This window comes from Colobus angolensis, unplaced genomic scaffold (assembly GCF_000951035.1).
Source record: "Colobus angolensis palliatus isolate OR3802 unplaced genomic scaffold, Cang.pa_1.0 Scaffold19, whole genome shotgun sequence".
NCBI lineage: Eukaryota > Metazoa > Chordata > Mammalia > Primates > Cercopithecidae > Colobus > Colobus angolensis.
Window position 1 is genome coordinate 8,492,365 of NW_012115043.1, and position 12,615 is coordinate 8,504,979.

The following is a 12,615-nucleotide window of genomic DNA, read 5'->3' on the forward strand; positions in this document are numbered from 1 at the left end:
ATTGTTGTTAAAGAATGACCATCAAGTCAGCTCTATTGAGTATGGTACTCAGCATATTCCTGGAGTGCCCATTATGCACTGTGCTAGGCTTTTGGGGAGATGAGACCAAATCCTGATCTTCAAGAACCCTATGGGCCAGGCACAGTGGCTCATGCCTGTAATCCCAGCATTTTGGGAGGCCAAGGCTGGCAGATCACCTGAGGTCAGGAGTTTGAGACCAGCCTGGCCAACATGGTGAAACCCCCTCTCTACTAAAAATACAAAAATTAGCTGGGCGTGGTGGTGCATGCCTGTAATCCCAGTTACTCAGGAGGCTGAGGCAGGAGAATTGCTTGAACCCAGGAGGTGGAGGTTGCAGTGACCTGAGATCGCACCACTGTACTCTGGCCTGGGTGACAAGAGCGAGACTCCATCTCAGAAAAAAAAAAAAAAAACAAAAGCCGAAGGACTTTTGGGGAAGAGAAGGCATGACACACGGAAAGTGAAATAGCAGTATAAGAGCATTTTTTTAGAAGTTCATACAAGACAGCAGTAGTTATTGAGAAGTGGTAAAGGTAGGCAATAAGAGTTCAGAAAAGGGAAAGATTTTATTTGCATAAATTTATGCTGGCCTCAGCACATTCAGAAAACACCTTGATACTATGAACCGTGGGTTACAATGAAGTTTGAGAGAACACCGTGCCTCTCAGTCGCTCTCTTTCTTCCCTAGAGCCTCGGGCAGATAGTGAGAAGGTTTGCAGGAAGCAATGGTAGGGGAAATGAAGAGACCTGATCATCAAGGCAAGCAGGACAGGTGCTGGGAGATCTCACCTGGCTGCCAAGCTTGGCTATTTTGAAATATTAATGATTTTTTTCTCCTGCATGTTTCCCTCATTCTCCTTTAAAGCATTAGAAGTATATAGTACTTTCTGGGCTTTGCTTCTACAAATTCTAAGCCCTCCAGACAACTTATAGCAGGAAGTTCAACCCTGGTTGTTCATGGAATCACCTGAGGAGTTTTAAAAATACTGCCGCCTGGGTTCCACCCCTAAATACTCTAATTTAATTGACCTCAGCTGCCTTTGGTGATTCCAAAAAGCAACCAACTTTGGGTATCACTGACTTAAAAGTTTCCTAGATATGCTAAGAGAGAGTGAGATGTGCTGGAATGAATAGAGTATCTTGGAGAAGCAGTGGAAGAGTGCTTTCCTGTTCCCATATAGAGAAAAATCCTTGGTTTGTTACCCTGGAGTAGCAGAAATCTGGGTTCTGGCTTCCTGACAGCCCCAGCAGGGAGGTAGGAAGACTCCAGAGAGAATGGCAGTGTGATATATCTGGGCTAGTGCTTCTCACACAGGGATGTGCACAGGATCAAAGGATCACCATTGTTAAAATGCAGATTCTGACTCAGTAGGTCAGGGCGGAGCCTGAGAGTCTCTACTTCCAAAAAGTTTGTAGGTGGCTGGTCCACAAAGTGGCAAGGATCTATGTGGCTAGGACTATAGGCTGTCTCCTTTAAGATTCCCATATCCATTTCAAGCATAGAACAGGAGGAGCCACAGCCCGTTAAAACTGAATGGTCCCACAGGCAGGGACAAAGGATGTTTCTGTGGTGATTTGGTTTGATTGATGACGAGGAGCAGATGGACCTCAACTGCAAAGCCTTCTAGGCTAAAAGAGGACCACATCCTGACCGGGGATCCTTGTGTCAGGGTCCTGGCAGATCACAGATGGCCACTCAAAAGGGATGACTGAAGAGAGTTTCATGAAGCATCCTCATGAATAACAGATAGATTGCAACTCCGCAGTTGGCACTTTGGGGGCCATGGGTGTGGTCCTGTTGGAGAACTGGTACGCAGAAAAGATGCACACTTGCAGAAGTTGCTGCTGATTTCAGGAGTGTGTTGAGAATGAGCCACAAGCACTTTAATAACTGCCAACAGGTGGACAATAGAAGGAAGAGAAAAAAGAATGCAGTCTTGTTATAGTTTCCTGATGACACAGGTTTCTTGGAGTATCTCAGAAAAATACTTAGAAAGGGTATGAAAAGTTATCTTTAGGCAGGGCATGGTTGCTCACACCTGTAATCCCAGCACTTTGGGAGACCAAGGTGGGTGGATCACCTGAGGTCAGGAGTTCGAGACCAGCCTGGCCAACATGGTGAAACCCCGTCTCTACTAAAAATATAAAAATTAGCTTGGGCGCAGTGGCGCATGCCCATAGTCCCAGCTACTGGGAAGGCTGAGGCAGAAGAATTGCTTGAACCTGAGAGGTGGAGCTGAGATCATGTCACTGCACTCCAGCCTGGGCGACGGAGTGAGACTCCATCTAAAAAAAAAAAAAGAAAAAAAGAAAAGAAAAGTTATCTTCAGTCTGGGCAACATGGCAAAACCCTGTCTCTACAAAATTTTTAAAAAATTAGTCAGGTGTGGTGGTACACACCTATGGTCCCAGCTACTCTGGAGGCTGAGGTAGAATCGCTTGAGCCCAGGAAGTCAAGGCGACAGTGAGCTGTTTCACACCACTGCACTCCAGTGTGGGCAACAGAGTGAGACCTTGACTTAAAAAAAGACAAGTTATCTTTAGGACCTCTACCTCAAACTAATTTTTTTTTTTTTTTTAAGACAGAGTCTCATTCTGTTGCCCAGACTGGAGTGCAGTGGCATGATCTCAGCTCACTGCAACCTCTGCCTCCAGGGTTCAAATGATTCTTCTACCTCAGCCTCCTGAGTAGCTGGGATTACAGGCACACACCTTGATGTCTGGCTAATTTTTGTATTTTTAGTAAAGACGGGGTCTCACCATATTGGCCAAGCTGGTCTTGAACTCCTGACCTCAAATCATCCACCCGCCTTGGCCTCCCAGAGTGCTGGGAATATAGGCAAGAGCCACTGCGCCTGGCCTGAATTTCTTAAAAGCAAAACTAAACTAACCCCTTGATCATCTTTCTGGAAGAAGGGCATAGGCATGAAAAACTTCAGTCCAGGGGAAAGCTGGGGATCTGGTTTATTTAGAGCAGCACTTGGGGCCTGAAATTTAGCACTGGTTGGGTTCCCGGCTTAGCCTGCCGGAACACCTGTGTGTTTTCCCAGCACTAGAAGCTGGTGAAGGGAGGCTGGGCACGGTGGCTCACGCCTGTAATCCCAGCCATTTGGGATGCCGAAGCAGGCGGATCACCTGAGGTCAGGAGTTTGAGACCAGCCTGGCCAACATGGTGAAACCCCGTCTCTACTAAAAATACAAAAATTAGCCAGGCACGGTGGCGTGAACCTGTAGTCCCAGCTACTTGGGAGGCTGAGACACGAGAATCACTTGAACCCAGGAGGCGGATGTTGCAGTGAGCCGAGATTGGACCACTGCACTACAGCCTGGAATTCCACCTAAAAAAAAAAAAAAAAAAAGAATTTGGTAAAGGGAGATGGGAGTAGAGATGGCCACACCCTTCTGAGGTGAAGGGAGCCAGTGCCAAATGGGAGGTTTCAGTGGCACCTACTTAGACCTGGCTAGCTAGAATAGCTGGAAAGTTCCCAGGACAGTAAACAGGATTTTGACTGGTGCTTTACAGTTCTTTGGAAAGCCAGGTGGGAGCTCCTTCTGCACGATCTCTGAGAGCAGGCTGCCAAGGCAAAGGGACTCCAGGGCCCTGCATCTGCCATCAGTGCAGGGGCCTGAAAACATTTTAGGATAAATTGGGCTTTGGAGGAGGAGAAGGCAGAGTTGTAATTAGAGTCCAGGTCTTCTGGACCTTGAACATTTTATTTCTCAGGCTGCCTCTGAATGTCTCAGAGGCTGGAGGGTTTTGACACTGTAACGGGCATTAGTTAACAAGAACTGAAGCCATAACTAGGCCTAATAATCAGAAATTGTTCTGAGACCTATGATACATGAAGTGCCAAAATAAATTCCAACTTAATTAAAAAGTTAAGGAATAAATATCATAACAAGAGAATTAGAAGAAAGCAAGGGCAAATATTCAGTTAATCCTGTGGTGACCAATGCCTCTCTAAAAACAATAGCAAAAAGGAAAAAAGCAATAGATTTGAAATATGTATGTGTATGTGTTAATATATAACATTAAAAGCTTCTGCATGATTAAAACAAATAATCAAAAAATAAAATTAGGCAGGGCACAGTGGGTCACAGTGTAATCCCAGCATTCTGAGAGGCAGAGGCAGAGGCAGAGGCAGGAGGATTGCTTGAGGCTGGGAGCCATGATTGCACCCCTGCACTCCAGCCTGGGCAATAGAGCAAGACCCTGTTTCAAAAACACAAGAAAAAAAATAGAAAAATGCTAATGGACAACAAGCATATGGAAAATATTAATTACAACAACAATGAAATATGACAAAATATTAGTTCAAAACAATAGTTCTTCTGGATTGAGATAGGGAAAAACATAAGATCCAGTATTGTCAAGGATGCAAAGAAAGGGACATTTACATACATTTATATGTGGAATATAAATTGGTTTCACTTTTTTGGAGGGTAATTTGGCAGTTTATATTACAAACCTTAGAATGTGCATAACGTTTGACTCAGCAATTCCTCCTCCAGGAATTGATCCTAAGGGAATGAGGACAAACACAAAAACGTATCTCCAAGAATGTTTATTGTAGTGTTAATAATGAAAAGTTGCTGGGAGGGAGTATTGAATGTTAAGCTTTGACAGAGCTAGGTGGTGGGTACATGGGTCTTCATTATTGCATTAGTTTTCTATTGTTGCTGTAGCCAATAACCATAAATGTAATGACTTAAAACAACACAAATTTATTTATGTATTTATTATTTAAAAAAAAAATTTTTTTTTTTTTTGAGACAAGAGTCTCGCTCTGTTGCCCAGGCTGGAGTGCATTGGCACCATCTCCGCTCACTGCAACCTCTGCCTCCCAGGTTCAAGCAATTCCCCTGCCTCAGTCTCCCGAGTAGCTGGTGGCTACAGGTGTGTGCCACCACGCCCGGCTAATTTTTGTATTTTTAGTAGAGACGGGGTTTCACCATGTTGGCCAGGCTGATCTCGAATTCCCGACCTCAGGTGATCTGCCCACCTTGGTCTTCCAAAGTGCTGAAATTACAGACAACAAGACAAATTTTTTATCTTACAGTTCTGGATAGCAGTCTGAGCCAGGTCTTACTGGGCTAAAGTTGAGATGTTGGCAGGGCTGTGTCCCTCTTTGGGGGATCCAGGAGGGAGTCAATTTCCTTGCCTTCTCCAGCTTCTAGAGGCTGCCCACATTCCTTGGCTCATGGCCCTCTTCCATCTACAAGCCATCAATATAGCACCTCTCAGACATTCTTCCATTACCACATCTCTTTCTCGCTCTTCTGTCTTCCTCTTTGACTTTCAAGAACCCTTGTGATTCCACTGGACCTACACAGATAATCCAGGATAATGTTTCTGGATTAAATCAGCTAATCAGCACTTTATTCCACTTGCTGTGTAACGAAAGGTTCTGAGGATTAGGACACCGATGTCTTTGGGGGCCATTATCCTGCGTATACAATTGGATTGTTCTATCTACTTATCCACATGAAATATTTAATATTTACCAATATTTTATTAATTTTTAAGTATCAAATATTTAAAAACCCAAACCTAATGTCCAATTTGGTGTATGGCTGAAATGAATATATATATAGTCACAGGGCAAATGCTACATGCCCATTAAGAAGCATCATGTAGAATATTCCAGCCTGGGCAACATGGCAAAACCCCATCTCTATGAAAAATACAAAAATTAGCTAGGCGTGATGGCTTGCACCTGCAGTCCCAACTACTCAGCTGCCTGAGGTGGGAGGATTGCTTGAGCCCGGCAGGTCGAGGCTGCAGTGAGCCAAGATCGTGCCACTGCACTCCAGCCTGGGCAACACAGTGAGACCTTGTTTAAAAAAAAAAAAAATGTAGTGACATGGAGTGATGCCCATTTTATAGTAAGTGGGAGGAAAACTCAAGTCTACAAAAGATTATGCACAAGATGATCCCAATTAGGTTAAGTCAAAACCCAAAATAAACCTATATCCAAGTGAGTAAAAAATATTGGGAAGGATATAGGTCAAAAGTTAAATCCAGATGGTAAATTTTCTTCTATTTTTCTGCGTTTCCCAAAATGTATATTATACATGTATCCTTTTTGCAAAGACAAATAAGGTGATTACGAACATCCAGTTAGGGCCGGATGCAGTGGCTCACGCCTGTAATCGCAACACTTTGGGAGGCCAAGACGGGTGGATCACTTGAGGTCAGGAGTTCGAGATCAGCCTGGCCAACAGAGTGAAACCCCCCACTGTCTCTACTAAAAACACAAAATGTAGCCGGACATGGTGGCGGACGCCTGTAATCTCAGCTACTTGGGAGGCTGAGGCAGGAGAACTGCGGGAACCCGGGAGGCGGAGGTTGCAGTGAGCCAAGATTGTGACACTGCACTCCAGCCTGGGCGACAGAACAAGACTCTGCCAAAAAAAAAAAAATTCCAGTTAGGCCAATTTTCTGGTCAAGTGTCTTTCTGCTTTCTTGCCTTTTGGTCGCCCATGACACCCATCTTTCAAGCACAGAGTTTCCTCCTCAAAAATAGAGCATGCTGTCACGCCCCTGTGGTCCCAGCTACTTGGGAGGCTGAGGTGGGAGGACTAAGCCTAGGAGTTGGAGACCAGCCTGGGCAATATAGCAGGACCCTGTCTCTTAAAAAAAAAAAAGCAAAGTGGCGTCTTCCTGTGGTCCCAGCTACTCGGGAGGCTGCGGGAGAATCGCTTGAGCCCAGGAGGTCGAGGCTGCAGTGAGCTGTGATGGCACGATTGCATTCCAGCCTGGGCAACAGACCGAGACCTTGTCTCAAATAATAATAATGATAGGCCTGGCGCGGTGGCTCAAGCCTGTAATCCCAGCACTTTGGGAGGCCGAGACGGACGGATCACGAGGTCAGGAGATCGAGACCATCCTGGCTAACACGGTGAAACCCCGTCTCTACTAAAAAAATACAAAAAACTAGCCGGGCGAGGTGGCGGACGCCTGTAGTCCAGCTACTCGGGAGGCTGAGGCAGGAGAATGGCGTGAACCCGGGAGGCGGAGCTTGCAGTGAGCTGAGATCCGGCCACTGCACTCCAGCCCAGGCGACAGAGTGAGATTCCGTCTCAAACAAACAAAATAATAATAATAATAATAATGATAAAGACTCATGTTCGGTCATCGGTGACATTCGCCTTTCTCAGGCCCCCGAGTTGTCCACTCTGCAAAGTACGTGTACTCCTCGGAAGACAGAAAGGGGTGGGTCTCTTAGTGACCGAGGCACAGCAGCGAATCCGTGCTGTGATAAAAACTTATTTTCAGAACAAAGCAAACCTAAGGCACAGCCGCAAATCTAAGGCACAGCCACACCCCGCAGAAAACTTCGAAATCTGCGCCTTGGAAAGGGAAGCCAAAAGGATACGAGCCTTTTTCATAATCTCTCTGGCTCGTATTAATGGTTAATAATACTGTATTTTTTAATATACAAAAGAAGAGAATAGTGGCATCGCCGCGTGTGCTCACTCCCAGAGCCAAGCGAAAGCGGCCGGGCCAGGGAGCCGGGGCCAGGACTGAGGGCGCACCGGGTTCCGGGGTGGCGCCGGCCAGGGTGGCCACCGGCGCTCCCTCGCCATGGCCTAAGCCCGAGGCCGCTCCCCGGCCACATTCTGGCCTCAGGTATCGCAGAGCCCGCGGCCCTCGCTGACGAACCCGTTAGACCCACGGGACTTGGCACCCTCGAACAAGCGCCACCCCCGGGTCTTCCCTGCGCCCTGGACCAGTGGACCCGGCTTGAGGGTCCCCGCCTACCACCGAGAGGAGGGCCTAGAGCGGACAGGCCCGCCCCGCTGCTCCTCCCAGCCGCCTCTATCCCGGAAGTTGATGCCGAGCGCAGATCGCGTGCAGCTTGCCAGCGGTGTGCTCTGAGAAGTCTGTGAGGGTTGGGCTTGTGAGAGGATCAACATGCCTGTAAGTTGTTTACGTCGGGCTCCGGGTTTGTTTTGGGCTTCTTTACCGAGGGTCCTATGGGACGGATGAGTCCGGCTGTTTCCCGGGCCTGTAGTGTCCGAGAGTGGCGAGGCGGCTCCGGTTGCGCAGCGTCTTCGCGCGTGGCGGGCATGTAGTGACTTGCCCGGTCAGCGCGGCGCGGCTGGCCCTGCAGGGGCGTGGGCTGCAATTCAGAGGCGGTGGCTGGGAGGGGAACAGCTCTATGAGCCGTCTTGGTTTTTGATGGGTGTCCCTGAGGCTGTGATCTTTGGGTCTTTTTGCTTTCCTAGTGCTTGGTGTTTCTCGCCCCCTCTGCCTTCTTTCGAAAGCGATTTCCTACTTGTTTTCCTTTTAAAAAGAACTGTCGTCTTTGTTGCTTTATATATGAATTCCGTCAAGGACGGTCGCTCAGCGAGAATTCCTGTCAGATCAGCTGTTGAGCCCCAGGAGCAAAAATCACCCGGGCGCTGGCGTTATCTGGTCTACTTCAGCAGTTTCTATAAGCGAGTCCACAGTCGGGGTCACTTTCTTTTGGTAGCACCTCGACTTCGCGCAGTTTTCACTGAGGACAGTTCATTATGCAGTTGAGTAAAGGACAGAGTTTGCCTTACCATATGTTTCCTGATCGCCCGAAAGCCCTTTCATGGGGACTTGGAGAACATAAGTATTACGGAAAGTACTGATGAAAGTTATTAACAGGTTTCGAAAAATAACTTTACTGTCTGAAGTGTTGCTTCTGCCGAGGATGACCGTTATTCCGGTTTTTGCGTGTATATTTTACGTATGGTTAAATGTGCCAGCATTGTGGTTTAAAACTAATAGTAATAATATGCTTCTTTGTTCAGTTGGCTAGAGATTTACTACATCCGTCCTTGGAAGAGGAAAAGAAAAAACATAAAAAGAAACGCCTGGTACAAAGTCCAAATTCTTACTTTATGGATGTAAAATGTCCAGGTAAAATTTGAAATCTTAATTCCTTTACTAAGGAAAATTTCTATAGGGATTGCTAGTGTGGTGTGTATAGGTAAGATACATTAGAACCCTCTGTTGAGTAGAAGTGGGATTACAGAATTGGAAATGTCAGGCACATTTTCATAATCAATGTACTGAAACCATTGTAGAAACATTTTGGGGTAAGTGAAAACGGGCATTCAAAGGAGATATGCCATTTGACTTAGTCTTTAAGCTCTTCAGATGATGATTTTCTATTTCATGATACAAGGAAAAGTCTGTTGATATTTTGGAAATATTAAGTTTAATAAAATATATTATTGATTTTACCTGTTTTTAAAAATTTTGTGTCACTGCTAGAAAAGTTTATGTTACACATGTGGCTTGCTGTTTCATAGCACTAAAGTTCCTAATTTTTTAACATATTACTGGAAATGTTGAACAGGTGCTGTTTTCCTCTGCTTTTCACTTTAACATGCCTTTTTTGTTTTTTAGGTTGCTACAAGATCACCACGGTTTTCAGCCATGCTCAGACAGTGGTGCTTTGTGTAGGTTGTTCAACAGTGTTGTGCCAGCCTACAGGAGGAAAGGCCAGACTCACAGAAGGTATATCACTTGGCATTCTCCAACCCAGTGATGAGATTTATGAGTATAAATGTCTCTATCTTCACTGAAAAGTTTAAAGAAATCTTAATGATTACCAAAATAACTTATCTTTGGTTGTGTGCTTTCAGTAAAGAATGTCCTGTTCAAATGGATATATTTATACTCTTGACCTTACAGGGAACTCCATTGACTTATTTTTCTTAGTTTAGAACACCAGTTCTTTTATATTTATTCACTTAGTTTGCTTAACTTGGAATAAATTAAAGAAATCAGAATAGAAGCAAAAAAACAACTACATGTTATAGGACATACGGTTTTTTTGTTTTGTTTCGTTTTTTTGATTAGGAGTCTCGTTCTGTCGCCAAGGCTGGAGTGCAGTGGCGCCATCTCGGCTCACTGCAACCTCTGCCTCCTGGGTTCAAGCGATTCTCCTGCCTCAGCCTCCCAAGTAGCTGGGACTACAGGTGCCTGCCACCGTGTCTGGCTAATTTTTTGTATTTTTAGTAGAGACAGGGTTTCACTGTGTTAGCCAGGATGATCTTGATCTCCTGACCTCATGGTCCGCCTGCCTCGGCCTCCCAAAGTGCTGGGATTACAGGCATGAGCCACCTCCCCGGCCAAGACATATGGATTTTTAAAACCATATAGAATTTTGAAATTTCTTTTACAAAATTTTATATTTAGTACATACAATAGTTTTTTTTTTTTATCATTGCCAGCTAAGCAACAGATAGCTAATGTATAAGTTAAAATACCAGAGTTTTTATTTTTATGAGCAACTGCAATGATTAATATAAAAACCTAATTGTAATACCTCTTTCACTTTAGTGCAATAAGAAAAAAAATTGTATATATAGTTTCCATAGTAATACTTGTAAATTTATAATTCCATAATGATGTTAGAAATTTGCTTGTGATATTTTGGGGAGCTATTAAGTTCCATGTTCTCACTGGAAGAGTTCAAGTGGATTGGCAGCAAATCTGACATCTATTTGGTGTGACCTGGTGAGATCTAAATATGAAGTCAGCACATGATATTTTCAGAGTAATATTACTAAGTATACTTGTGAGATTTTTGAAACCTTTATTTCATGTCATGATTTTGGAAGTTAGTGCCCATATGCTGACAGATGGTTTAATGGGTTTATCTGTTCTAGAGTTTTCCTACAGGTCTAAAAATACCTCTAATCAAAATTATTTTCTTGAGAAAAGTATTCAGAATAGTTCCTAAAAATTAAGAGTTTATCTTCTGACAGCTTGCTTGAAACAGTCTTCACTGTTGAATTCAGGCTCATGGTCTTAAGTACACTTCATTATAGCATTTGAGAAACAGGAGTGACACTTACAGTCATACCAGAGTTAACTCAGATATGATAGATGTATTATAGCAAATTTCTGGTATAAGGGGATAAATAATCTGTATATGAGTATTAATCCAATGTTCTTAAAACTTCAGTATTTTACTTAAAAGTACTTTTTGTCATTAAAATTATAGCAAAGGTAGAATGCACTTGTTTAATATACTCTCATGATTCTTTTGCAGGGTGTTCATTTAGAAGAAAGCAACACTAATGATTCAAACAGCTTCCTGAATTTTGTGTTATCTCACAGAAAGCCTTATCATAAATTCCATAATTCTAATTAATCTACCAAGATAATGTAATTACATTTGGTTTTGTAAGGTATACAACAGGAATCTCCTATTTTGGTGTCCATTTTTCAATAAAGTTTTGATTATGGACAAATCCCTCTTTTTCTTTTTTAAATATATGTAAGTATGCCATACATTTATAATACGGTTGTATATGAATTTGGTTTAAACATTTTAAAATTTATTTTGATTAGTTTGTATCTTCTTCTTTTTGAGAGAGAGTCCTGCTCTGTCGCTCAAGCTGGAGTGCAGTGGTGTGATCTCGGCTCACTGCAACCTCCGCCTCCCAGGTTCAAGCGATTCTCTTGCCTTGGCCTCCCAAATAGCTGGGATTACAGCACACACCACCATGCACGGCTAATTTGTGTCTCATTTTCAAGAGTAGAAACCCTAAATATTTTGTTTTCATTCCTTTTCCAAATTGGTATGAATGGCATTAAAGGGTTACAAATGTATAGTCTATTGTTTGTGAATTCTAAATGTAGTTCTGCTGTTGTACCTATGGAAACATCTTAAAGAAATACATATTTTGCACATCCTGCACGTGTACACCAGAACTTAAAATATAATTAAAAAGAATAGCTTCAAAAAAATACATATTTAACACAGTAACTATCACAGTGTAATGCCTTGGATTTATGTGGCCTTACTATACTATTATATAATTTAGGACAGTAACTGCTAGCTGGGGTCTGAGTTATTTATTGGAAGCTCCTTTTTGGGGTAGAAAATTTGAGGAGAGATCAGAAGTGGCATGATTTACCTGCAGAAGTCCTGGTTGGGGATAGTAGACGGTGTTGAATTATCTGGCCCAGATAGGTGAGCACCCCTGACTACAGATGTGTGTTGAGTGGTTCTGGTGCCTCATTGTCGTGTTCATAGTTTATGAAGTAATCCTGGGGAGCTGAGAGGGGGAGTGTATCCATTCACTATACAACTCCTCATTGGACTAGGAAGATAGTCCAGTTTCTACTCTGCTTCTATTTAATTTGTTACCTTACAGCAGGTACTTAAAACAGGCATTTCCTATCAACAGGTAGGCCTCTAATGTGAGCGACTGATCCTTTTACATACTGCTTAAATCAGAACTCTTGCACAAGAACTGAAGAATGATGGCAAGTTTGGGGTGTATATAGTTGTATGAGGAAGGCCGGGCGCAGTGCCTCACGCCTTTAATCCCAGCACTTTAGGAGCCTGAGGCAGGTGGATCGCCTGAGGTCGGGAGTTCAAGACCAGCCTGACCAACATGGAAAAACCCCGTCTCTACTAAAATTACAAAATTAGCTGGGCATGGTGGTGCATGCCTATAATCTTAGCTAACTTGGGAGGCCGAGGCAGGAGAATTTGCTTGACCTGGGAGGTGGAGGTTGTGGTGAGCTGAGATCACGCCATTGCACTCCAGCCTGGGTAACAAGCATGAAACTCCATCTCAAAAATAAATATA

The 12,615-nt window shown here is 43.9% G+C and overlaps 1 protein-coding gene across 2 annotated transcripts; it reads left to right on the forward strand.

Annotated features, from left to right (window-relative positions):
* The first annotated feature begins 7,537 nt into the window (after window positions 1-7,537).
* RPS27L (ribosomal protein S27-like) lies at window positions 7,538-11,265 on the forward strand. 2 transcript variants are annotated; one of them, XM_011940441.1, is made up of 4 exons: window positions 7,538-7,945; window positions 8,809-8,917; window positions 9,410-9,520; window positions 11,064-11,265. In XM_011940441.1, the coding sequence occupies exons 1-4, from the start codon at window positions 7,940-7,942 to the stop codon at window positions 11,090-11,092; spliced, it is 255 nt and encodes an 84-aa protein (XP_011795831.1). In that variant the 5' UTR covers window positions 7,538-7,939; the 3' UTR covers window positions 11,093-11,265. The 2 variants fall into 2 exon arrangements, with proteins under 2 accessions (XP_011795831.1, XP_011795830.1); XM_011940440.1 differs by lacking the exon at window positions 11,064-11,265 and having other exon boundaries at window positions 9,410-10,348.
* Window positions 11,266-12,615: the final 1,350 nt, after the last annotated feature.

What these genes read in the sequence shown, in the direction of transcription:
- RPS27L (XM_011940440.1), top strand. An exon ending in TATGGATGTAAAATGTCCAG is followed by an intron (nt 8,918 to 9,409) that starts GTAAAATTTGAA and finishes TTTGTTTTTTAG; the next exon opens with GTTGCTACAAGATCACCACG.